This window comes from Aulonocara stuartgranti (genome assembly GCF_965226115.1).
Source record: "Aulonocara stuartgranti genome assembly, chromosome: 4".
In the NCBI taxonomy this organism is placed as follows: Eukaryota; Metazoa; Chordata; class Actinopteri; order Cichliformes; family Cichlidae; genus Aulonocara; species Aulonocara stuartgranti.
The window spans coordinates 13233851-13258314 of NC_138942.1; the positions used below are offsets into that span (position 1 = coordinate 13233851).

General features: G+C 37.4%; 2 protein-coding genes across 6 annotated transcripts in view; both read left to right on the plus strand.

Annotated features, from left to right (window-relative positions):
* The window catches only part of LOC309705399 (immunoglobulin lambda-1 light chain-like), a 31082-nt gene extending 14263 nt beyond the window's left edge, over nucleotides 1–16819 (plus strand). The window contains exons 1-4 of one of the 4 annotated variants that reach the window (XM_082531205.1): nucleotides 2751–2809; nucleotides 2893–3215; nucleotides 15584–15617; nucleotides 16308–16819. In XM_082531205.1, the coding sequence (XP_082387331.1) occupies nucleotides 2770–2809; nucleotides 2893–3215; nucleotides 15584–15617; nucleotides 16308–16630 (720 nt within the window). In that variant the 5' untranslated portion in view covers nucleotides 2751–2769 and the 3' untranslated portion in view covers nucleotides 16631–16819. Of the gene's footprint in view, nucleotides 1–2750; nucleotides 2810–2892; nucleotides 3216–11874; nucleotides 11958–12053; nucleotides 12377–15583; nucleotides 15618–16307 lie in introns of those variants that run through there. The other 3 variants (XM_082531206.1, XM_082531208.1, XM_082531207.1) reach the window with 3 other exon arrangements.
* Nucleotides 8584–23249, plus strand: LOC309705398 (immunoglobulin lambda-1 light chain-like). Of its 2 annotated transcripts, none has more exons than XM_082531204.1 (4): nucleotides 8584–8663; nucleotides 8760–9082; nucleotides 21993–22026; nucleotides 22689–23249. In XM_082531204.1, exons 1-4 carry the CDS (start codon nucleotides 8624–8626, stop codon nucleotides 23009–23011), a joined length of 720 nt encoding a protein of 239 aa, XP_082387330.1. In that variant the 5' UTR covers nucleotides 8584–8623; the 3' UTR covers nucleotides 23012–23249. The 2 variants fall into 2 exon arrangements, with proteins under 2 accessions (XP_082387330.1, XP_082387329.1); XM_082531203.1 differs by lacking the exons at nucleotides 8584–8663; nucleotides 8760–9082 and adding exons at nucleotides 19087–19437; nucleotides 19521–19846.
* Nucleotides 23250–24464: the final 1215 nt, after the last annotated feature.

A 24464-nucleotide genomic window follows, 5' to 3' on the forward strand; every position in this document is an offset into this window, starting at 1 on the left:
GACTGGAATGAAGTGTTAAATAAACACTCAGAAGCACACTATTTTTTAAATGTCTTCTTCCCGTAGTTAAAACATAAATATATTCTGGAATACACGCTATGTAATATTTGAACACTAGAGAGCATCATTTAATAATTCTTCCTGAGTAACAGAGAGGGTAAGTGTCAAAGGTTTAAAATGTTGGTTATAGATTTGCAAATGAATCTTCACACTCAGTTAGTGAAGCATAACCTGTCAGCTCTTCTGTTTCTTTCAGGATGCACCTGCAGGTCTTAGTAACTCATTTATAACTTCAAGTAAATGAAGTATCAGCTCTCTGTAAAATAAAATGGAACTGCTGTTTACTGGCAATGTTTCAATTCATATCATTGTTTTATTCAGAGACAGTTAGCTGAATACTGTTTGATTTTAGCCTAAACATAACTTATTTACTGTAAAGCAGCACTAAGTAGAGTTCAGTTATGAAACTTAAGCCTTTCTGCATCTTTCTACTGTCATTTGCTGTTTTGCTTTAAACATTTAAACCATTATATATAACCAGTAGGTAAGTCTGTCTCATTCCAGATGTAGCTTTTTTACAAACAGTATTTTTATTTTTTAGTTATCTATAAACTGTATTCTTCATTTTCTGCTATTTATTCTGTTAGTTATTTAGATGTTCCCACTGTCATGGCATCATTAACTTTAATAGCTGCACAGTGACTCAGAGGAAAGCACTCCAAGGGATCTTTAACACCGCCCAAAAGATCACTGGCTGCCCTCTCCCCACACTGGAAGATCTACACAACATCAGCTGTCTTAAAAAAGTCCAAAACATCATAAAAGATACCTCACATCCTGGCCACTCCCTGTTTGAACTGTTGCCCTCAGGCAGACGGTACAGAGCAATCAGTGTAAGGACTTATAGACTCAAACACAGTTTTTATCCAACTGCAATAACACATCTGAATGCTACAAAAAAAAAAAAGTCCATCACGCCACTCTTGTATTAATCTATGCACTGACTGTTGGTCTTCCTTGGTCTCTTGTGTTCTGGGGGCCTCTGGATGTCTGGAGTTTTGATCTCCTCCATACCTGCTTCATGCCCTGGAGGACGGGGCTGTGGCCCCCCCACACCCTCTAGCAGATTATTACAAGAAGGAACCTTTTAAAAAAACAAACGCGTCCATGCTCACAGGTGTACACACGGGTGATCACACCCACAAACTGCACCCTTTTTGGCTCCTACCTCAGGGCACACTGTGTTCTGTTGGTCTTGTGTGCTGCACAGTGGTGTTTAGTGTTTGGTATTTGCTGTCGTATTCCCATGTATCATTGTGGTGTTGTTTGTTCTGTTGCTCTTGTTCTCTTCTGCTTGTTTTCTTTTTTCTTTCTCAGCAGGTGACCCAGGTGATTGATATATGCATGTTTTTCTTCTCTGCCCGTTCTGTTGGTTTTTGTCTTTTGCCCTTCTCCCCCGTCCCTCTTCTCAGCTGTTTCTCTTTCCCTCTTTCTTTCTCCCCTTCTTTCCCCCAGTCAAGTCTGTCCCGTATTCAGTAAGTGAAAATAAAAGAAACAATAAAAGGTGAATCAAATGGACCATTACGGCAAGGCTGGGATGGTCAATTTGGTAAAGTAAATCCGTTGGGCATCTTTCTTTGCCTTTAGACAACAATTCTGATGGCAAAAGAGCCAAACGGGACAGGCAAAAAAAAAAAAAAATCTATGCACTGACTGAAGCATGTATGTGGGAATGTATGTAAATGTTTGCTGATGCTTCTTATAAGCACTTTAAGTATTCAAAGTATTTTATTTATTGAATTTTATTGTTTTATTTATATTTTGATATTGTTAGGGATGATGCACTGATCGGGGACCATTTTTAATTTTGTTGTACCTGTGACAGTGACAATAAAGATTCTGATCTGATCTGAATAATGACACATTAATATAAGATATTATCTATAGATATCTAACAAGGACATAATTGAATGAAAACAAAACACAGGGCACAAGGCCCAGGACCATGACACATGAAGGCAATCCATTTCTTCCACTTTGTGAAAAGTCGCCTAGACCTCTGCAAGAAGGTCATCCTCTTATAAAGATTTCCCTTTATATTCCAGTTCTTTGTTTTAGTTTTTATTTTATTTTTTGTAACCAAACAATGAGCAATATTTAGCATGAATACAGTATTGATCTTTTTTTAATCACAACAGCCTCTTGAATTACTCCAAAATACAGCACCATGGTCTCTACAGGGATTTCACAGTCTATAGCTTTTTTCTTTGAGTAAGACTTGTATTGTTCCAAAATATTATGATTTTATTACATTTCCAGAGGTTTTGTGAGTGGGTGGCATTTATGTGACCAGACTGTCTCTTGACTTTGTAACTTATACATTCCTTTTAAGGTGTAACAAAAACACAAATTCGATTTTTTCGAAGTAAATTCTCTTCAATTATTTCACATTGTGTGTCACCCACATAGCAGATCAATCCTCCTTTGATATTTGTATGTCTAGTTCTTTTTCCCATTTTGTTTTAATATCAGTATTATTCCCTTTGTGCTTCTGGAGGCCTTGGTATACTTTTCTCCATTATTCTTTTTTACTGTTTCAATTGAAATATATACATCATGTTGTTAATAAAAAATAAATGAAGAAAAAAGAAAATAAATATTGTGATGATGTAATAGGGTGAAAGGAGGAGACACAGCTCCTCCTCCTGTTAGTTGTATTAAATGGCTCCTCCAGCACCTTTTCTTCAGTTCTTAGTTCACATCGACATCATGCTGGCAACTCTCTGTGCTCTCATCACTGCTCTAACATGTAAAGACTTTGACTTATATTGCACACATATATACTAATGTTGGTGTGTTTCTCTTGACTCTGTGTCTTCATGTTGTTTGCAGGTGTGAGTGGTGTGACGGTGGTGACACAGAAACCTGTTTTATCAGTGAGGAAAGGAGAGACAGCCACGATGGACTGTAACCTGGGGACTGTTACTAACAGTGCTGCTCGTTGGTACAAACAGATTCCAGGAGGAGTTCCTCAGTTTGTGCTCTATTTTTATCATAGCAATAGTTCTCCACGCTATGGCACTGGGTTCTCCTCTCCAAAATTCACATCCACTCATCAGTCAAGATCAGATTATCGTTTGATCATCAGCAATGTGGAGGAGGGAGACTCTGCAGTCTATTACTGTCAGACATGGGACGGCTCTGTTAATGAGCATGTATCACAGTGATTTACACTGTGACAAAAACCTCCACACAGACACTTCTGCTTTTTGATGGTCTTTTTATAAAAGACACACCCAACAAACTCAGTGTAATCCCACCACCTTCAAATAGCGTTTTTTTTGTTTTTGTTTTTTTTTTTGCTAGCTGCAAAATTAAGAGATTAGAGAAGAATCTCTGATGGAGCTCTTCAGTATGCACACAGTTTTTCAGTGGGGACAGGCAGATGTTAATTAACAGTTAAAAGCAGGACACTCAGCAATGTGTTACTGTGAAACATGGAGAGACATTAGGGAGGACAAAAAAACAAAAACAAAAACAAAAAACAAACAAACTAAGTGACACCACAGCTTTTGTGGAATCTGAACACATTACATTCCCAAACACCCAGTGTGGAATAAAACACAGAAATACCGAAATGAATGTGACAGTTTACACCTAAAATGTTTTAGGTAATATAATTTGGTCAGTCCTAGCTCCCTTGAATGGTAGCAGAAAACTACTCACTTTTTGTTTAAAATAATAATAATAATAATAATAATAATAATAATAATAATAATAATAATAGTAGTAGTAGTGAAAAAAAGAATATATAAACAATCAAAAATGATGGATGATTAAGAAGAAAGGAAGGTAACTGTTGGGGGAAAACTCTGTAAAAGACCCAGGAGAAATAAAGACACAATGAGACAAAGTTACTTTCTTTATCAAACGTGTACACGGGTGAGCTGCTAAGAACAACTCACCCCATGCACAGTGGCTTGGTAATTTTTATAGGCACAGAGCACAGAGACAGTGAGAACAGGATAACAAATAATAAACAGATAAAATAAAACAACTCCATATATGGTGCTAGTCTCGTCAGCAGAGAGCTAGGGAAGATAAAACAATCTAAAACAATATGTCCCAGAAACAAGATGTGTTTGCTGGGAAAGTCTAAAAAGATAATTCTAAACTAATCTAACCATAGGGAGAGGGCAGACAAAAGGCATCTTTGTACATTTAAAAGAAGGTAAAGAAACATAGAATCATTTTTCCTGTAACATTCCCTCCTGTTTTAACTTATTTTAAATGTATACAACAATTGTCTGTGAAGGTTATTTATTAAGTATCTTAAGCAATTTTTTTAATTTTCAAAATGTCAGCATAGCAGAAATGGAAGTCATCTGGTCTAAAGAATAAAACAAAAGAAAATAATAAAAAGAAAAACATAGTAAATGAAAATCATAGTAATTGAAATAACAAGTGGAATAAACAAGAAAAAATAATAAAACTAAAACTACAAAAAATAAAAGATAAAAACCTTATATTTTAAAACGAAAACTACAAAAAATAAAAGGATGAAAACTAAAATGAAAACTTTGTATTTAAAAATGATGAAAACTTCATATGTAAAATGAAAACTTCAAAAAAAAATACAAGGATGAAAACCTTATACTTAAAATGATGCAAACCTTAAATTGAAAACTTTATATTGTACCTGCATAAACTACTAATGTGTTAATCAGTGCATGATCACTTGAAAAAGGCAGAAGTCATTTTTAATCACCACGTCATTCATTAGCAGTTATTACAAGTTCTCCTCTAACAGAATTGCAACGGGATGCTGTTCTTCTTTAGGCACGGCAACATAAGCAGTCATTGTAGTTGTTATCATCTTTGAAATCATTACTCTTAGACATGGCGGTGTAGCTGCTCCAGATGTGTGGTCAGTGACATATTTTTGCAGAATGGACAAATTCTGCAAAGTTTCATAAATGTCTCCTCCAGTTTCGTATCCATCAGGGATAAAAGTGCAATATGTCTCCCCGATCAGCTTGCAAACTCCTCCTTGTGATGCTGTTAGCAGGTCTAGTGTCAGTCTGTTCTGCAGCACCATCGTTCTGATGGCCTGCTGTTCTCCTGCTAAGGCGGTTCCCAGGGTCTTAGTCAAGTTGATGTGTCGTAGCAGAGCATATCGGTTGATTTCCACATGATCCCGCACCTCGGCAACTCCAATGCCGGGGATCAAGCTCTGTAAGAATTTCACTCCTCCTCAGATGCGAAACTCTGGTTCCTTTACTGCTTGGTGCCGTCCGTGCACATCCTGTCTGGTAATGAGTCTTTGTTTGTAGTATCATTCGGTAGCTGTAGTTGGAGCGACAGTTGAGGCTCATCAGTGTCGCGTTACTGGCACAGGTTTCGTTGAGTGAACAGTCCATACACTTCCTCTCGTTCCTTGGTGGGCAGAAAGTGTATATGTATTTGCATAGCAGTCAGTTTTATTATTCAAGTAAGCTGTAGTGTTCATAAACTACCACCAGAAATTAGTGGCATAGCCATGGGGAAACTTGGTGTACTTTCCTTTGTCATACAGTGTCTGCCTTTTCTCCATATAACGTGACTTGTTGTCCCTCACGGAAGCAAAGGTGAGGAGCCCGGCCATGGTCAGGGCCGCTGCAGTTGTTAAGAGCCACCACCTCATGACGACGGGACACACCCTCCTGTCGCGAGTAGACCCCCCGGCCAGGAAAGCTGACCCCTCCACCGGGCGAGATCACAACAAGTGGGCAAGCCTGCCGTCAGCTGTGTTTAGATGGCTTCACTTACTGGCTCTGATGGATGCAAGATGGTCGTTCCGCTATTTTGCAAGCTCCAGTTTTTCCTTTGGAGCACTTTGATCAGAACCCAGTCACCGGGCTGTGATCTGCAAGACACTTGATAGACATCATTACATTCTTCGTCATTTACAATCATCTCTTTATTTTCCTACAACTTAGACATACATTTTGCTACTGAAATTGTATCTGCCTTTTTCACTGGGTAGATTTCTGGCCACTTTGAGAATACATCTATAACCACTAGGGTGTATTTTTACCCTTGGCATTCATTTAGCTCAATAAAGTCCATATGGATTGTGTGGTCTCAGGTTTCCCTGAGCATTACATTTTTGACACGTCATGCATGTTCTGACAAATTGTTTTGCTGAGGTTTCAAAATTTACAGTGTAGAATTTACAGTGTAGAAATGAGAGTATTGTGTAGAATTTACAGTGTAGAAATGAGAGTTGACAATACTGGTCAGTCCCCCCGTTGACAAATGCGTACAGCCATGAGTCACTAATGCCGCCATTTTGTGGAGGAATTTTGGCAACACTGGCTTGCCATAACACATCATTAAGTCGTTTGTCAGAACTGCACCGTGTTTTAGCCATTTTGCCTGCTCTGCTGTGCTTGCTGCTTTTTGTTCATTTTTCAACACATCCAGTGGAATCTGATGTGTGTTTACTGCCATCAATGTGATGTTTGCCTGTTGTGCCGCCTATTTTGCTGCTCTGTCAGCAAAATTGTTGCCTGTAGTAATGAAAGAGTCAGTAGGCGTTGTAAGAGGTTGGCATGCTGGTTTGCCAGTTGGTGTAATCATTCCTCTGGTTTTCCAGATTTTTTGCAAAATGATGCACAGCAGAGAAAACATACTGGCTGTCTATATAAATGGTTATTTGTTTATCTTTGTGTATTTCACATGCGCAACAATCTCGTGTGAAGTGACCTTCCTCTCCACGGTTCTAGCAGGCGTTGTCTCTATGTTATCTGCTGTTTCTGCGTGGCTGTCTGCGGCCTTGGTGTTTGTGACTTTGCTCGCCTCTCTGTTCCTGATAGCCACCTGCGAATTAGTGTTTTAGTCTGTTGTCAACAGTCAGCCTTATTTTTAAGTTACAGAATGCTTCTCCCTTTTTTTGTTTTTTGTTTTTTTGTTTGGGAGAATAGATGCAACTCTACATTTTCACTTAAGGCAGTTTTAGATAATTTCTAGTTCTTCAAACAATGCATGGATCTCACACATTTCAAACTTTCAAGTTACGGTTGTTTCCCATTTATACAAATATATATATATATATTTAACTTTGCATTGCTCACAGCTCATAGCTCACAGCTCTAAACCTAGGCATTGTTACCATCCAGACATCAGACTGGAACATGGATAAGGTTTATACATGTAAAGTGTCTTTGGGCTCACAGACTTCAGAGAAAACCATTAAGAAGTCAGAATGTCCCACTGAATAGTTGAGGACCAGAGTGTGCATTTAAAATCTGCTTCTTTACTTCTCTTGCTGTTTGCTCATTACAAAAGAATCCGCTCATAAGAACATCATTTTTAAAATGTATTTTTCCCATAGTTGAAACATAAGTATATTCTCAAATACATGCTATGAACACTAGATTTCATTATTAAGTAGGAGAGGCCAAGTCTCACTGGTTTAAAATGTTGGTTGTAAGCTTCAATAATATCTTCACATTTAGTGAAGCATCACCTTTAAACTCCTCCCTCTCTTCCTGCCCAGCATGCAACTACAGGTCTTAGTTTTTCATTCATAACCTCATGTTTTCAGCTTTCTGTCAACTAAACTGATCCTACGATGTGAATTGCTGCTTACTGAAAATGTTTCAGTTGCAGTCATTTGGTCATTCACAAACTGTTTTATTTTTGGACAAACATAACTTTATGTATTGTGAAGAAAGTCTAAATAAAGTAATAAAGTCTATATTCATTTTTCTGTTGTTTTCTGAACCTTGTGCTGCTGTAACAAGTGAATTTCCATTAACCGCTTAAGACATCACATTAATCCCTTTGGGGTGGGATCAGGAAGGGCATCCAGTGCCCCCCACCGAATCAAACTTGCAGAGCTTCTGGCTGTTGTAGCATGGCACCAAATGAAATCTGTCCCCAAAATGTTCATGTACAGAGAGCAGGCATACAGAGCGCTGAAGCTGAAATTTAAACTTAATATCACTTGTTGAGGAAATTTGCAATCTAATTTAAAATAACCAAATTTAAATAAAACCAATCACAATTGTTTTTTTTTTTTATTTATTTATTACTTTTTATTTAGTAATTTTTTTTAAATTTTGATTAAATTGATTGTTGGTAACAATGTCACTTACAAAAAGATAGCATCTCCTTCAGCTGACATGATGTAATTTAAATGCTGTGAAAAAATTTTGACATATTTATCAGTTTTATTTTTACAGTTTATTTTAACTTTTAAATCTTAATGTCTTTTCAAAGTGTGGGAATTCCAAGCTGCAAACTGTTTCTGTTTTTTAAAAAAAACTGTTTTCATACATCACATTTGTGAACAGGCCCATCTTATTTACAGATATTTAGTTATTTAATTAGACGATCCCACTGTTGTGCAAAGTCACTACAAATGTTGAGGTGCCAGAGAATAACCTGCTGTGAAAATAATTTTCACAGCATTCTAAACTTAATAATAATAATGTTAATAATAATAATAACAACAATAATAATAATATCAATAAAACGGGGAAAAGAAAAAAACTCCAATGCTCCTCCTCCTGTTAGTTTTATTAAATAGCTCTTCCACCATCATCTCTCCACTCAGTTCTTAGCCCACACTGACAACATGCTGGTGACTCTCTGTGCTCTCATCACTGCTCTAACATGTAAAGAGTCTACAATATACGAAGAAGAATGGATCTCATGTTAGATTTAAATGTCAGTGTGTTTCTCTTGACTCCATGTCTTCTTGTTGTTTGCAGATGTGAGCGGTGTGACGGTGGTGACACAGAAACCTGTTTTATCAGTGAGGAAAGGAGAGACAGCCACCATGGACTGTAACCTGGGGACTGTTACAAATAATGTTGCTGCCTGGCATAAACAGATTTCAGGAGGAGCTCCTCAGTTTGTGCTGCGCATGTATCATGGCTGGAGTTCACCAAGATATGGCTCTGGGTTCTCCTCTCCAAAATTCACATCCACTCATCAGTCAACATCAGATTATCGTTTGATTATCAAGAATGTGGAGGAGGGAGACTCTGCAGTCTATTACTGTCAGACATGGGACGGCTCTGCTAACAGTGGGGTATCACAGTGATTCACACTGTGACAAAAACCTCCTCACAGATACTTCTGCTTTTTGATGCTCTTTCACATCCTGATAAAAGACTCCTCCAACAAAGACACACTGACACTCCACCACTTTCGAATACTGTGTTATTTGTTCTTTTAATTGAAAAAAAATCTTAAAAATATGAATCATCTTATTCTTACTGTATATAACTAAAAATTATCTAAAAGTAATAAACATACATCCAGCAGCAATAAATATAAGAAATGTGTGATGTTTGAGGATAAGGACATTTGTATTTATGTATTTATTTATTTTTGCCTGTCCTGTTTGGATCTTTAGCCATCAGAATTGTTGTCTGAAGGCCAAGAAAGATGCCAAGCGGATTCACTTTACCAATTGGATCATCATGGCCTTGCCATATTGGTCCATTTGATTGACTTTTATTATAATTATGTATTTATTTTATTTTATTTTCGGTTGTTACAGACGGGACAGACATGACTGGGGGATAGGACAGGGAGAAAGAATGAAAGAAAGAGAGGGAGACAAAGAAAGATAGAGGGGAGAAGAGATGGTGAGAAAGGGGGGAAGGAAAAAAAAGAAAAACAAACAAAACACCTGGATCACCTGTATGGAGATAAAAAAAAAAAACAGAAAAGAAAACAACCAAAAAAAGAGCAACATAATAAATACAACACCATCACAATAAACTAGCTAACAGTAGATAACAGTACATACTAAGTATTACATGTTATTGTGCAGCACGCAAGATCAACAGCGCACAATGTGCTTTGAGGTAGCAGCCAAGAAAGATGTAGTTTGTGTCTATGAACACCCGTGTGTACACCTGTGTGCACACCTGTGTGGATCAGCACGCTTGTATTCAAAAGGTTTCTCCATGTAACGATCTGCTAAGGAGTGTGGGGAGCCATAGACCTGTCCCCCAGGGCATGAAGCACGTATGGAGGAGATCCAGGCCCCAGACGTCCAGAAGCCCCAGAGTACGAGGACCCAAGGAGGACCACCAAAGCCAACTGTGCCAGAGAGGACCGAGCCTCAGGCCTAGAGGCCAGAGGCCTGAGGGCACCCCACCCCCGGAAGGGGCCCAGCCGGACCACAGGCGCCAGGCCCCACCAATCGTCCACCAGGAGTGAGTCGGTACATACATGAGCGCCCAGCCCCAGACACCAAGAACCACCAACACACCAACGTTTGAGGACATCAGCCACTGGCAGGGAGTGTGGTGAGGGGAGATAGGCCTCCATACCTCGGAGAGCCTGAGATGTTCCTAGAGAGGTAGAGTCGAACAGGCGCACGCAGACACAAACGTGCATTCCCACCCCCATATACACAAATAAATACTCAGCACTCACCTGACGTGGAGACAGACACAAATAGACACTGTACACACATTCACACTCCCCAAACATACTCTATATCCCAGGTCCAGGTACCCCTGCCCCCAGAGGGGCAAACCGTACCTAGACCCAGGAGATGTAACCCTTCTCTGTGGGGTAGAGGCAAGCAGACCGCCTCCTTGTCTGCAGTAGCAGGGAGGCCCCACATCCCAGAACCCAATCTAACGGCCAGCACCTCCTCCCAGCCCCCCAGCCCCGACATTAACAGAATGGGGGTGAGTGAAGACCTCAAACACATTTGCATTTAAACGTAAACTGTTCTAATGAATTTGCTGAGACTTGTTCTACCTCATGTTGTCATAAATTTCAGTATCTCTTCGCTTCTCAATCAAGTCCTGTTCACATTTCAGCTAGAAAGAGATGGGTGTTAACATCTCAAATTGACAATATTTTGTTCCCCAGATCAAAAAGCTTTTTGTACCGAGTTTTCATCATGACTGGCGTTCTCCAGACTTTGGCTCTGGATTCTCCTCAGTCAGTATGTAGAGAATCTTTCCATGAGGACAATTCACTTTACTTTGGAACAGGATTCTCCTCAGACCGATTCAACATTACATCATCAGACACTGATTAAGCAGGAAACTCAGCAGTGTACTCTCAAACACTGAGTGACATTATTAACACATTTAATCCCACCGGCAACAATTGTTGCGTTGGGATTAAATGGGAGGACTGTGACAAAACAAACAAACAAACAAAAAACTTGAATGAGTGACACTACAGCTTTTGTGAAATCTTAAGATTTAATATTTTCAGTCATTCAGTGTGACACAAAACGTTGAAATACAAAAATGATTACAGATGTCTACACCTAAAATGTTTTAGTTAACATAACTCAGTCAGTCCTAGTATTATAGCTGAAAGCTATTCATCTATTTACCTATAAATATCTTTTTTCACCCAGCTAAACTCAAAGGGACCATGGGGAGAGCTGTCGTTTTTGTGGTGCTTGTAAAACTGTGATACATGTTTTCCTGCAATGTTCCAGCCTGAGGAGTGGATCATAACTTCTGTGTTCTAAGTTTCTATGTGATGAGCTTGGGGAGGTTTTTTTCCATTGACACATTTATCCTGAGGCCAGTGTACATAAGACAGCACTTTATAGCACCAATACTGCATCTGAAGGACTGGAGAAGGAAGAAATTTATTACAATAAACATCAGGACCACAATTTTAAGGGAGAGGAGGGAGACATCACTATCACCAATAATTATAAAAACAAAAACAGAATTACCCTCCACTGAAGATAATTTACCTAAAAGTATCACAAACTATGCAGGAGGAGGAGCACAAACTAAAGCTCCTCCTCCTATCGGCCTCTTCGAGATTCCGTGTTATATTAAATGGTTTACACCTCATCTCCTCATCCTTAAGAAGCGTTGAAATTTCTTTCCAAGTTACAAGTCCATTCTGAGCGCACACTGACAACATGCTGGTGACTCTCTGTGCTCTCATCACTGTTCTAGCAAGTATGGAATCTTATTTATGCTTCAGATTAGTGGTTATTTGTTGGATTCATATGTCAGTGTGTTTGTCTTGACTTCATGTCTTCTTGTTGTTTGCAGGTGTGAGTGCTGTGACGGTGCTGACACAGAAACCTCCTGTTTTATCAGCGAGGAAAGGAGAGACAGCCACCATGGACTGTAACCTGGGGACTGTTACAGATGCTGCTCGTTGGTATAAACAGATTCCAGGAGGAGTTCCTCAGTATGTGCTCTATTTTTATTATAGCAATAGTGGTCCAACCTATGGTTCTGGGTTCTCCGCACCAAAATTCACATCCACTCATCAGTCAACATCAGATTATCGTTTGATCATCAAAAATGTGGAGGAGGGAGACTCTGCAGTGTATTACTGTCAGACATGGGACGGCTCTGTGAGAGGGTACGTATCACAGTGATTTAAACTGTGACAAAAACCTCTTCACTGTTACTTCTGCTTTTTGATGCTCTTTTTTTCACATGCTGACAAAACACCCATTCAACAAACTCAGTGTAAACCCACCACCTTCAAATAGTGTGTTTATTGTTATTTTTTTATTTATTTTAATGTTCATCAATGAAAACCCACCAACTCTAGAGAGTGTTTTTATAAACACAGAATTACTCTTTTTGATACATTTAAGCAATCATCACTGAAAGTATATAAAATATCAAAGAATATGACGACCACCAACAACACAAGTTGTCACATATATGTACACAATGATGTACATGTTTTTAAATAATAGCAATGTGATAAAATGCTGATAACTGTAACATTCTAGCTGCAGTAAATCACATTAATCAACCTAAATAGATACTGTTAAAGTTGCACAATGTTTCATATGAAGTGAAAATGCAGCAAAATTAAATTTGATCTGTTGCAAGCAATCAACAGATCAAATTTAATTGCTCACTACAATTCTTTTCACACCTCAGCTGAATAGTAAAGGATGTTTACACACTGACAACATGCTGGGGATTGTCTGCTCTCTCATCACTTCTCTAAAGTGTAAGATGTTCTTCTCATCTGTTTCATAGCCCATCTTTTTGGAGAAACACATTTCACACATGTTCTTTATGTGTTTGCTGGCAGATGCTGATGCAGTGTTAGTGTTTATTCAGATACCTGCTGTCCACTCTAGATAAAGAAGGTGTTCTCAGCTGCAACACAGAGAAATGGTTGAATTATGTTAGATGGTCTAAACATTAGTTTCTTTTTTTTTTATTCATATAGCACATGTAATTACAACAGCAATGTTGACCAAAGTGCTGTATAAAAATACAAAACAATTAGTACCAAATAACCTATAATATTACTTTATTATTAATACCAAACAAATGTCAAATATCTCTCTTAATGTATTAAAAGCCAATAAATACAAAAATGTTTTAAGATGATATTTAAAAGGATTGACAGCAGGAGCCTGTCTGATGTGTAAGGGTAGATCAAGGGTAGGCAACTCCAGGCCTCGAGGGCCAGTGTCCTGCAGGTTTTAGATATCACCCTGGGTCAACACACCTGAATCAAATGATTAGTTCATTACCAGCCCTCTGGAGAACTTCAAGACATGCTGAGGAGGTCATTTAGCAATTTGAATCAGCCGTATTGGATCATGGACACATCTAAAACCAGGGGTGTAGATATAATCTACACGCCTAAACTGTGTAGATAATATCACAGTTTAAGCGTTACAACCCCAAATGCTTGATCACCTCTGTGAACCAGCCTCGACCTTGGTATGTTTAAAAGCAAAAGATCATTTGATCGACAAGATCTAGAGGGCACACAAGGCTGTAAGAGGTCAGACAAATACCCCGGAGCCTGTCAATTCAGGGCTTTGTAAGTCAACAATAAAATTTTAAAATCAAGTTTGAAGTGAACAGCGAGCCGGTGAAGATAGGCAAGCACCGGGGAAATGTGTTCAAGTCTATTGGTTAGTGTCAGAAGACGAGCTGCAGCATTTGTCAAAGTCATTATGGCAGCTTACTTGGCTTTCGAACCTCTATCCCCAGAGCTGTACTTTTTAACACAAATATATCTACTTTCTAATCCTAACTTTTTCAAAATAGAATTGTTGCATTTGGTTCATTTATAGCATTTATGCTCGAGAGTAAAAGTAGGCTGGAAGGAGTGCAGGTGTCTTCAGGTACTACAGAATCTAGCTAGCTCTACAGAAGAGGATGAAGAATTAAGAAAGTGACTGGCAGATGTTGATGCAGTGATAGCGTTGACCCAGACGGCTGCTGTCCACACAGTTTCTTCAGGTCAACAAGCTGTTGTCAACTGCAACATTGAGAGAGATGATAGGAATTCTGTTAGCTGCTATAAACAAGTTCCTAGAGGGCTTCCTCGGTATGCTTTAAGATTTCACTATTCTGAGAGCTCACACAGCTTTGAAACAAGATGCAGACAGATTCAACTCTACATCCTAATGAATTATTGATTATCACTAAAATATCAAGCGGACAGAAACAGGAGCAGTGCATTACTGTCAGACATGGGATGACTCTGCTGATGATTCCATATCAGTTATTTACATTGTGGGAAAAAATTTCCTCAGCATTGTCTTTGCTTTCTTTGAATCTTTTACTTGAAGACAGTCCCATCAAGAAAACTCTAGGTAACATATAACCTTCAAATAACCCGTTATTAAACAACGGCTATCAAATTTTTAAAAAATTATTTTAAACCTTCATTATTAAAAATAGCTAGAGTAAATGTAATAGTATTTAGATTACTCAAATTTGATCACTGTTACACTTTGTTTAACACTTAATACTTAATAAGAACGTTAATAAGATGCAGCTATTAAAATTAAGCCTACACTAAACTCTGATTAGAGCTTCTAGATTGAGAAAATTTAAAGAAACTTAATTTGGATTAATCAGAAACACATTTATAAAAATGGAAATGAAGAAATGTTAGGACAACTTTTGATTTCTTTGTAAGACATGGTTGTCAAACACTATGCGACCGATGCTCTCTTTTATCTGCTCTAACATGGTGGATCCTACATGTTAGAACATGTCTACTTCATTTTATAGCCTGTACAAGACAAAAAACATTAAATAAAATTATTTAATCTGTTTTTATTTTCTGAGAGGTGGGGATTCAGCAAAAGTGTTGACCCAATTAACCAGTCCTCAGTTCTGAGATTTCATCATTCTTACAGGTCAACTGCATTTTCTGCAGGATTCTCCTCAGACAGATTAATATCTAAATCCTGACCAAACACTGATTTCAAGTCTATTATCAATCATGCAGAGACAGGAGACTCTGCAGTGAGTTCCTGTTAGACATTGGAAGACTCTCCCAAGAAAGCTGGTTCATAGAGAAGCAGACTGTGGCCAAAATCTTATTGAGAGACAGTACAGCTCTGATTAATGCTGGCCAATAATGACGACTTTATTAAATCTTGCACAAAACAAGTGACATGAAGGAATAAACATGACTACACAGAGAGAGACACAGTTATAAAATACAAACAGATGAAGTGAATGAGATGTTGACAGTGAAAGTTAGTCTCTACAGGATGTTTCAGTTCCTCTCCCCTCATCAGTGACAGTCAGGAGGTTTTTGTACAGCCATGTATACAAACTGAATCACTGTGGTATTCGGACAAGGCACCAAGCTGATTGTGACAAGTAAGTACTTTTTAACTGATCATAAAACAACAGAGATTTTGCAAAAACCTGCTGATGACTACTTAATTCAATATGTTTCTTGTTCTGCATAATTTTTTACGATTTTGTACAATCTGAAATAGTTTCAGGTTGTCTCCATATACAGCAGACATGAATGACTTGTGTTTAAAAAATGTGAAATGGTGTCAAACCAGTTCTATGAAAATGGTGTGAAATATGTTGTTTTTCTGTTCTTATTGCTTTTAATTTATGTTTAGGTTGGAATTTCAAAAACATACATAGGCCCAGTTTTCTCTTTCTTGAATAGTAGTTAACACTGTTACTAAAGTTCAAAATTACTTTGAAGTGATTAGAACTTTTCTTTGATATGAAAGAAAATTACCCACATTAGCTGACATGTTATGCAGAAATGTGTAGAATTAAATCAAATATATCTTACATGGAAAATTAAACAGTGACTAATCATATTTTATACTGTAAAAATACAAAAAGAAATTCAAATGATATGTTGGATCCATATATTTTAGTTCATATTTTATACATTAGTTTTGTTTTCTTCTAACTTCATAACAATTGTTATATTTATTCCATATTGAGTCTTCTTGATTTCTTCTGGTTTTATGACTTCATGTCCAATTTCCTTCTTTCCTTTCATTTCTCTTTTTTTGTTTGTCCTTCATGTATTTTCAGGCTCCAGCCTCCCTCCTCCTGTCCTGACAGTCTTCCCTCCGTCCAGTGCTGAGCTCCAGTCCGACACAGCTTCTGTGGTCTGTCTGTCCAGTCAGTCTGTGTCTTTTGCAGATGTGAGCTGGTTGGCTGCTGGGAGTCCAGTGAGCAGTGGGATCTCTACCAGCACTGCTGTTCAGAGACCAGACCAAACTTACCAAATCAGCAGCTCTCTGACCATCCAGACATCAGACTGGAACATGGATAAGGTTTATACATGTAAAGTGTCTTTGGGCTCACAGACTTCAGAGAAAACCATCAAGAAGTCAGAATGTCCCACTGAATAGTCGATGACCAGAATGTGCTTTTAAAATCTGCTTCTTTACTGCTTGTGCTGTTTGCTCATTACAGTCTTTACGTGTTAGAAATCAGAATAATGCAAAAGGTTTAAGTCATGTATTCATTAGCTGGTTTTTGACAAGTATTTTCAGGAATTCATGTTTTGCATTAAATTAATAAAAGCATTGATTTAAAAATGTGTTTTCTTGTGAATAAATGGGATTGTGCCACTGTTTTGCACTAACATAAATTTAAGGTGATTGAAATGAACTGTTACATTTTAGAGAGGGGCACACTGAGGAAAACAACACTCATAAGCACAAAATTTTCAATTTTCTTGCTCCCATAGTTAAAACACAAGTATATTCTGACATACAGACTAAGTAATATTTGACCACTAGAGAGCATCATTTAATATTTCTTCATGAGTAAGAGAGAAGGCAAGTGTTACTGGTTTAAAATGTTGGTTGTAGATTTGCAAATGTATCTTCACTCTCGGTTAGTGAAGCATCACCTCTCCGTGCTTCTGTTTCTTCGTTTCCAGGATGCACCTGCAGGTCTTAGTAACTCAAGTAAATGGCAAATAGGCTCCCTGTAAAATAAAACGGACCTGCTGTTTTTAATGGAAATGTTTCAGTTCATATCATTTGATCATTCAGAGACAGCTGAGCACGGTACGATGTTTGCCTAAACCTAACTTACTGTTAAAGAACATTAATGAAGTCCAGTTATGAAACTAAACCTTTCTGCATCTTTCTGCTGTCATTTATTGTTTTCCATTGAACATTAAAACCATTACATATAACCAGTCGGTAATATCTAACAAGAACAGAAGTTGAATGAAAAACACAAAACACTGTGCAGAAGACCCAGGACCATGACACATGAAGGCAATCCATTCCTTCCACTTTTGTGAAACCCATCCTCTCATAAAGATATCCTTTATATACACATTCTTTGAGCTATTTGTTTTGTAACCAACAATGAGCTTATTTTTTTTTACCACAACATCCTCTTTAATTACTCCAGGATACAGCATCATGGGATCTACAGGGATTTTGCCACCTATTTCCTTTCTTAGAGTTAAACATGTATCGTCCCAAAATATTTGGACTTTCATGTCCAAAGATTTTGTGAGTGGGTGTCATTCATGTGACCACATTGCCTCCTGCTGCTGTGACTCACATTGCTTTTAAGGTGAATGTAAGTAGTAATATTTTAAATTGAATACGGTACTTTATGGGCAGCCAATGCAAGCTAGCTAGAACAGGAGTAATAAGGCAAAATTTCCTGGTACCAGTCAAGAGGCGGGCTGCTTCATTTTGGTCTGTTTGTAGTCTAAGAAGAAGAGAAGAGGGAAGACCGTAGTACAAGGAATTACAATAATCCAACCTGGAGGTCACAAACGTTATCTTAGTGAACTTCTCAAATCACATACTCCTGCTAGAACACTTAGATCCGCCACTCAACTACTTCTGACCCAACCCAGATTTCGGCTGAAGTCCCGGGGTGACCGTGCGTTTGCTCTGGCTGCCCCGGTACTGTGGAATACCCTTCCTCTCGACCTCCACGCATCTGATTCCATTGCACTGTTCAAATCACGACTAAAAACCCACTTATTCAATCTTGCCTTTCCCTCTAGTTAATATTTCTTTTATGATTTTATATTATGCACTTTTATGCTCATTTAACTTCTTGTTTGCTCTGTACCTGTTGCTTTCCTATGTATCAGTGACAGCTACCTGTTTGCATACCTAGTACTTGCTTTGGTCCTATTTCTATTATCTTCCTTCTATTCTCTATGCTACTTGTTAAGCACCTTGGCATACCCTTGGTTTTTAAGTGTGCTTTATAAATAAAGTTTATTATTATTAATACAAAGCTTTCACCATCCCTGAAAACCAAGTTATCAAAATATTCAGTTTGAAGTAATTTGATTGAAAACATTAATCCAGGAAAGTATTCAGGAAAGTAATCACTCTAGAGTTGTGACTGACAAAAGAGCTCGTTTAAAGAGCTTTGATGAGATTTGACCCAATGCGAGAAAAAAACTGAAATAAACACTGAATTACTTTTTTGTGACTCATTTTAACATTTATCACTGAACATATAAATAAGCAAGGAATTTCAATATGTGCACATTCATCTACAATAACACAAATGATTATACACAAAATGCTAACAAACACACAAATGTGTATGCTGCTGTATGTGATTCGCTTTAATTACATAAATTTGATGTATACTAGTCTATAGTGTTAAAACTGTTACATTCCAGCTGCAGTACATGTGGCAATAATCAGACTAAAAGGATAGTGTTTGTTACACAATGAGGTTGTGTAAAATAGATACCGGTACATGTAAATGAAGAACTGTCAACTGTCAAGAAAACATTTTTATATATAAACTGAAAATGCACTTAAATTTTAGTTGAAAATGGATCATAAACACACTTGGGTAGAAAGAAAATGTAACGTGTGGGCATAAGGACATCAGTTATAAATATTTGTTTCTTTTACATTAACTGTTCGAGAACATTATTTTACGACCGACATGAGCATGAATGATGAATATGAATCCAAAACATTGTGAAACAATGTGAACAACAATGACAAACTCCTCATAAATCATTTGATCTATGAATGAAAGTAATTTTGTTGAATCTCCTCCTCCTTTGGTTTCCTCTGTGTCTTTATAAGCTCCAGTATCTCTTCTCACAATCTCACTCACATCTCAGCTGAACAGTAAAGATCATTTACACCTCACACTGACAACATGCTGTGGACCCTCTGCACTCTCATCACTGCTCTAACATGTAAGATCTTCTTCTCATTCCTATTTTTTATTCCATATTTAGAGCTAAAATTTATCTTCAGTTTTTTCTGTGTTTCCTGGCAGATGTTGATGCAGTGATCGTGTTGACCCAGACACCTGCTGTCCACACAGTTTCTCCAGGTCAACAAGCTGTTCTCAACTGCAACATAGAGAGATATGATGCAAATTATGTTAACTGGTATAAACAAGTTCCTGGAACGGTCCCTCAGTATGTTCTAAGATTTCATCATTCTGACAGCTCACCCGACTTTGGAACAGGATTCTCCTCAGACAGGTTCAACTCTAAATCCTCATCAAACATTGATTACCAGTTCATTATCAAGCGAGCAGAGACAGGAGACTCTGCAGTGTATTACTGTCAGACATATGATGACTCTGCTTCTGCGTACGTATCACAGTGATTCAGGCTGTGACAAAAACCTCCTCATTAGTACTTCTGCTTTTTGAGAAACTTTTACATGCAGAAAAAAGACCCATCAAGAAAACTCAGTCAAACTCACCACCTTCACATAACATGTTGATAAACACTCAATTTTTCCATTTTTAATGCTTTTTAATCTTTGTTATTAAAAGCATAAAGAACAAAGCACTGAAATATGTACATCTCATTTACTCACATCAGCCCAAATGATCATTTAAACCAAACTATCCAACATACAGTATTATATGTTGCTGTTTTTAATAAATGTTATAGACACTACTCACATGTCTAACTGTTACATTCCAACTGCAGTTTAACTTATTGTTTAAAACAAAGTGTTGTTAACATGCAGTTAAACAAAAATACAAAGCTATACTGAAGATAGTTTAGAACATCTAGGACATCTTCATTTACATTTAGTTTGTATTGATCACAAACATATTTATAAGGCAGAAGGAAAATGTAGAAAGGTGAGGTTAAGGACACTAGTAAATGTTTGATACTTTTACAACCACTTTTCAAGAACATTATTTTTGTCAGACATGGTGATTAAACATGACTTTGGTAATTCTGATGGTGTCATTTGTTGTAGTTATTGTATTATTATTGTATATATTTGAGCTAGTCAGTCTGAGCTAGATCAAATGATGAAGCTCAAACTGACTGACATAATACTCATGGGAAGGAAATAAACAGTATCTACTCAGTGTCTATTCTTCTTCCTGGAATTCTGTCAAGAATACTTGAATGTCACATTTAGTTAAGCAGGACGCAGAGCTGTGCAGTCAAAAGGGGTTTTATTTACAACACCAGATGAGTTATTTACATATATACGGGAATAATGCAAAGAAGGTTCCAGGGATTCGAAGAGAAGGTCAGGGAAAACTCACTCACGCTACTCTTTGTTTCAGTCCATAACAGGAAACACACTCAGTCCAATTCCACACTGTGACTCACTCTCACTCATGCTTATCCATGTCAGGTCCAAGGGAAACAAGCAAGGATCCAGGAAGATCTATACAGGGAGACGGAGACAGATGTTAGAAGAAATACCAGGGAACACAGGGAAGTACACTAGAGAGAGCCGGGCCTACACTAAAGGAGGTACAACGAGGAACTTAGGAGGAATGGCACTCCAACAAGGCCTTCAGTACTGCCGGGATCGATTAGCAGTGACGAGCAACAGGTGAGTAGCACGTGGGTGAAGAAGCCAAGAGGACACAGGAAACCAGACGACGACCTGGCAGAAAAGGTGAAGAGCAGCAAAAGGAGCACCATGAAACTTTAATGAATTTTATGTATTTTCACTTAAATAATTAGTACAATTGCCCATAAACTACCAAATGATGATCTGTAAATGTTCTTGAAAGTGACTGTTTACACTACACAGTTATGTCAAAAATACATTTCTTGTATTTTCCTGCTCTATTAGCTGGTCCAAAGGCTATGTGCAAATAGAAATTATAAAAAATAAGACTTTTATTTGCAAAAGCAAACAGATAGCAATAGTATGTTCCCCTAACATCACATGCTTTGTTATTGATGACTAATGAATAAAAAGAACAACAAAGAATACAATACTAATTTAGAATTATTTTACAACAAACGAATGCCAACAAATTGAATAACAAAAGCACAATAAACATTCAACTTATTTGAAATGAATAAGACTTTGACATAAATACCAATTTTTGGTTCACAAATACACAAACACACACACACACAAATATATATGACCTGAGGACTATTACTCTCAGTGGTGGTCGTTGTTACACACAGATTCAGTATTCATCAGTGTGTAATTAGAAACACATTTATAAGGCAGAAAGAAAGACTGTCACCAAAATCTTCTTGAGAGGCAGCTCTGATTAATGCTGGCCAATAACGAGGACTTCATGAAATCTTGCACAAAACAAGTGACATGAAGGAATAAGAGAGACAGAGAGAGACGGTATTTAAAACACTTTAACATTGTTTAAAATGAACAGATTGATGAAGAGAATGAGATGTTGACAGTACAAGTTGGTCTCTACAGGATGTTTCAGTTCCTCTCCCCTCATCAGTTACAGTCAGGAGGTTTTTGTACAGCCATGTATACAAACTGAATCACTGTGGTATTCGGACAAGGCACCAAGCTGATTGTGACAGGTAAGTACTTTTTAACTGATCATAAAACAAGAGAGATTTTGCAAAAATCTGCTGATGACTAAGTCAAAATGTTTCTTGTTCAACATCATCTTTTGTGATTTTGTGCAATCAAAAAACTGAAAAGGTGTCAAACCAAATTTGTATATTTTTATATAAATGTTCACTGAGAATGATGTGAAATATGATATTGTTCGTTCTTATTATTCTCATAATGTTTTTATTTATACTTGGGTTGGCATTTCAAAAACATAGGCCTGTTTTCTCTTTCTTCAATAGCAGTTAACAGTGTTACTGAAGTTGAAAATTAATTTTAGGTGATTAGAAACTGGCCGTACCATTTTTTTTTTTTAAAGAAAGAAAAATGCTCACATGTTATGCAGAAACCAGAATTAAATTCATGACATGACATCTTACATGAAAAGTTAAAGAGTAGCTAATCATATTTTATTTTGGGAAAACTTATAAAGAAATTCAATTGCTATGTTGGGTTATGTCTGTATATTTTTGCAAATAACAGTATAGTAGTATTGTTTTCTTCTAATTTCATAACAAATATTATGTTAATTCCATATTGACTCTTATTGATGTCTTGATTTTTTTTGTTTTCATTATTTTATTTCATTTCCTTTGATTTTTCCTGAACATCTTTCATGTATTTTCAGACTCCAGCCTCCCTCCTCCTGTCCTGACAGTCTTCCCTCCGTCCAGTGCTGAGCTCCAGTCCGACACAGCTTCTCTGGTCTGTCTGTCCAGTCAGTCTGTGCCTTTTGCAGATGTGAGCTGGTTGGCTGGTGGGAGTCCAGTGAGCAGTGGGATCTCTACCAGCACTGCTGTTCAGAGACCAGACCAGACTTACCAAATCAGCAGCTCTCTGACCATCCAGACATCAGACTGGAACATGGATAAGATTTATACATGTAAAGTGTCTTTGGGCTCGCAGACTTCAGAGAAAACCATCAAGAAGTCAGAATGTCCCACTGAATAGTCGAGGATCAGAATGTGCATTTAAAATTGGCTTGTCTACTGCTGTTTGCTAAAATATATTCATGTTGGAAATCTGAATAAGGCATAAGATTTACACCATGAGTATATTTTCTTGTCATTACTGCATAGTTTTAGGAATTCGTGTTTTGCTGTCTTTTTCCTTATTTTAATAAAATGCAGTTTAAAATATTCATACATGAATTTTTTTTAAACCTTAATTAAAGTGTTGTTCATTTAAACTGTACTCATACTTCTTTCTTTCTTGCTTTTGTTGTTTTCATCTTATTTTTGCCAGAAAAGGCTTAAGTATGTGTTGTTTGTCACAGCGTAATGTACAATCGCTGCACACCAGTGAGCAGCGCTTCTTAAGTTTAGATAAACATACAAAAGGTCACAGTGACACTAAGATGACATGTTGTTTCTACCCTGCATTAATTTGCATCCTCGGTCAGTGAACCATCACCTTTCTCTCTCTTCTCTTCTTTCCCCGGATGCACCTGCATGAGTTCATCTATTATTTATAGATATATGTAAATGAAGAACTGTCAGCTTTCTGTTTTAACTAGTCAGTTTTCACAGCCGTAGTCATCAAGTAATATTTTTATTTTTTCTCGTTTAATATAACACGGAGTAGAAGAGCTTCAGCTGAGCACACCATCTTTTTTTCAATCATGACCCAAGCATATCATATTATTATTTTAACATGCATTTAACATGCTCTAAATTACATTTAATAATAAGACAGAATTAAACAAAAATTAATCACCAATTTTTTTTTTTTTTTTTTTTTTTTTGTTAAGTGACATCAGAAACAGCAGCATGTGACATCACGTGATGGCGGAGCTTCAGTTCATCCTTTGTCATCTTTTTTTTTTTAATAGGACAGGGGGAAATCACCAATTTTAAAGTCTGACTAGAGATACTGTTAGTATTAGTGGTCACTCATATTTCCAGGAGGTGTTCATCAGGTTGCAATAATATCTTTCACAGTCATAACCAGAGGTGTGGACTCGAGTCACATGACTTGGACTCGAGTCAGACTCGAGTCATTAATTTTATGACTTTAGACTTGACTTGAAAAAATGTTCTAAGACTTGTGACTTGACTTGGACTTTTACACCAATGACTTGGGACTTGAATTGGACTTGAACCGGTTTACTTGAAAAGACTTGATATTTTACCCCAAATATAAAATTTAACATGCATATTATATAGAGATTGAAAATGTGACGTCATTCACGGGTAGAACCGCAAAGGATTCTGGGAACTCGTGGCAAGCGGTACTAGCGCACGCAGGCTTTCAATTAAAATCAGTTATACAGCGATAAAAAGAAACACAAAAATGTCAAGAAGCTGTTGTATTATTAACTGCAAATAGCCGGTCGCATGACAGCCACGGGAAGCCGACGGGTAAAGAGATCGGTTGTTATCGGATTACGTCGTTGAAGAGAAAT